Raw genomic sequence first — 2,706 nt, forward strand, 5'->3', positions numbered from 1 at the left:
AAACTTCTGGTCTAATAACCACTTATCAGAGAGTGCATACCGTGTTTGTTCTTTTGTGATTGTCTGCCCTGTGTTTTTAACTGAATGTCTTTGAAACTGGAGCTATCGGTTTATTGGCTGATTCTTTCTTTCAGAGGACCTTATAATGTCCTTCACTGTATCCATGGTGATTGGGCTCGCAATTGGAGGATTTCTCTGGGCGCTGTTCGTTTTCCTGTCTCGAAGAAGAAGAGCCAGTGCACCCATCTCACAGTGGAGTCCTACCAGGAGACCCAGGTCTTCCTACAACCACGGCCTCAACAGGACTGGGTTCTACCGCCACAGTGGCTATGAACGGCGAAGCAACCTGAGCCTGGCCAGCCTCACTTTCCAGAGACAAGCTTCTATGGAGCTGGCAAATTCCTTCCCCAGGAAATCAAGCTTCAGGGCTTCGACGTTCCATCCCTTCCTGCAATGCCCACCACTGCCGGTGGAAACCGAGAGTCAGCTGATGACCCTGACTGCCTCCACCACCCCATCCACCATCAGCACCTCACACACTCCCAGCCGGCCAGACTTCCGCTGGTCTAGCAACAGCTTGCGGATGGGCCTTTCCACACCGCCCCCACCTGCCTATGAATCTATCATAAAGGCATTTCCCGATTCCTGAGTCCAAGATTTCATTGTTTTTAATTCTTCTTTTTTAAAGTCTCTTTTAGAAAGAAAATGATATATAGGGTAAACGGAATTTGGGAGCCATGGCCCCAGTGAGCAATTTTCCAAGTTGATAGGCCCAGTGAGCAATTTTCCAAGTTGATAGGCTCATGAAAGCTGAACATTACCGATAAGGCGCGGTTCCTTTTGAACATGTTTTTCTCGCTTACATCTCACAAAAAGTATGATTTTTCTCAAAAAGTCCTATATTTATGTATTTTTGGATTCACTATGGGGCATTGAATTAAAAATATCTATTAATGATTCTAAGTATAAATCTTGTGTATGTTTTAGGTTAAAAAGACCTTAGATGTTTGTATAGGATTATAATCCCCTATTCACTTTCCCATGAGACTGCTGACAGACAGAAGTCACTAAAATAAGGAATTTTAATGTGACTTTTGGGCAACAACTGAATGCCTGGCACCTTTGAATCTTAGAGTTTTCATGGTGCATATTTACGTGACGATAAAACAGCGGATGTCCTAAAAGCCCAGGATTCTATACTCAGTTATGAATGAGAATCAAGCAAAGATGCCAAGCCGTGCTGATGTCAGAGGGATGGTTCCATTTTGATAGTTACTTTATTTTTTGCCCACATAGATTTATCTTGTAGTTCTTCACAATACAATCACCCAGATCATTGATGTAAAACCCTTGGACTTAGGGGCATGAGGATTTAACATGCCTGCCAGGATAACGTCATTACCATAGCAATGCAGGTTCTATTTATTTGTTCTAAGCACAGGTTTTTACTTAGCATCAAGGAACATTTTTATTTTTACTCTCTTGGATTTAGAGCCGACAACTAGGAAAGCACTTATGTAGGGCAGTGGTTCTCAACCTGTGGGTCATGACCCCCTTTTGGGATCAAACTTTGCTTTCACAGGGATCACCAAGGATCATTGGAAATCACAGATAATTACCATTACAATTCAAAACAGTAGCAAAATTACAGCTATGAACTTAACAACGAAACTAATTTAATAGTTAGAAGTCACCACAACATGAGCGACTGCATTAAAAGCATCAGGAAGGTTGAAAGCCACTGCTCTGGGGAAAGCTTCCCTGATATCTCTGTGGTCAACTAAGAGTGGTTCTACAGAGATAATCCACAGTGAAAATATGCTATGTCTTTGGACAGCAATTCCTCCTGGGTCATCTCAGGCCCCAGGCACCATCCCATGGGTGATGTTCTGTGAATTCCATCTCTAACACTTTTAAAGGGCTAAAGTAGGGGCTGGAGAGATGGCTCAGAGGTTAAGAGCACCAACTTCTCTTCCAAAGGTCCTGAGTTCAGTTCCCAGCAACCACATGGTAGCTCACAACCATCTGTACTGGGATCTCATGCCCTCTTCTGGTGTGTCTAAAAGGCTAAAGTAGGCTGAAAGGTCCCTGTTTCAGGTAGTTATCCAAGGAATCCACATCAACAAGTGGGGACATCTTTAATGTGGGCACCAGAGACTCTGAGTGGTCCTTTTGCTTCAAGGACGGGAGTTCACTGGGGGATTATTTAGAAAGCTTGTAGTTCACATCAGATACATCAAACAGCTTGTGAAGTTAGTTGTTTATTCTTCTGTACATTTTTTTTGGTGATATCCGATGGTCCCAGCTAATGGCTTCTGAACATAGCCCAAGAATATAACTCCTTACTACTCAGCTATTAAAAACAATAAATTTATGAAATTCTTAGGGAAATGGATGGATCTGGAGAATATCATCCTGAGTGAGGTAACCCAATCACAAAAGAACAAACACGGTATGCACTCTCTGATAAGTAGTTATTAGCCCAGAAGTTTGGAATACAGGAAGAACAACCCACATTCCACAAGGAACTCAAGAAGAAGGAAGACCAAAAGGTGGACATTTCATTCCTTCTTAAAAGGGGGAATCAAATACCCACGGGAGGAGTTGCAGAGATTAACTATGGAGCAGACACTGAAAGAAGGGCAAGCCAGCCTCAATATAGCTATCTCCTGAGAGGCTCTGACAGTACCTGACTAACACAGATGT

The 2,706-nt window shown here is 42.9% G+C and overlaps 1 protein-coding gene across 1 annotated transcript in view; it reads left to right on the top strand.

Annotated features, from left to right (window-relative positions):
* Positions 1-2,385, top strand: part of Myct1 (MYC target 1) — a 9,233-nt gene extending 6,848 nt beyond the window's left edge. The window contains exon 2 of the mRNA XM_031353944.1: positions 135-2,385. Within this exon, the coding sequence (XP_031209804.1) occupies positions 135-649 (515 nt within the window). The 3' untranslated portion in view covers positions 650-2,385. The remainder of the gene's footprint in view (positions 1-134) is intronic.
* The last annotated feature ends 321 nt before the right edge of the window (positions 2,386-2,706 follow it).

The sequence above is a fragment of the Mastomys coucha genome, unplaced genomic scaffold (assembly GCF_008632895.1).
Source record: "Mastomys coucha isolate ucsf_1 unplaced genomic scaffold, UCSF_Mcou_1 pScaffold5, whole genome shotgun sequence".
Classification (NCBI taxonomy): Eukaryota; Metazoa; Chordata; class Mammalia; order Rodentia; family Muridae; genus Mastomys; species Mastomys coucha.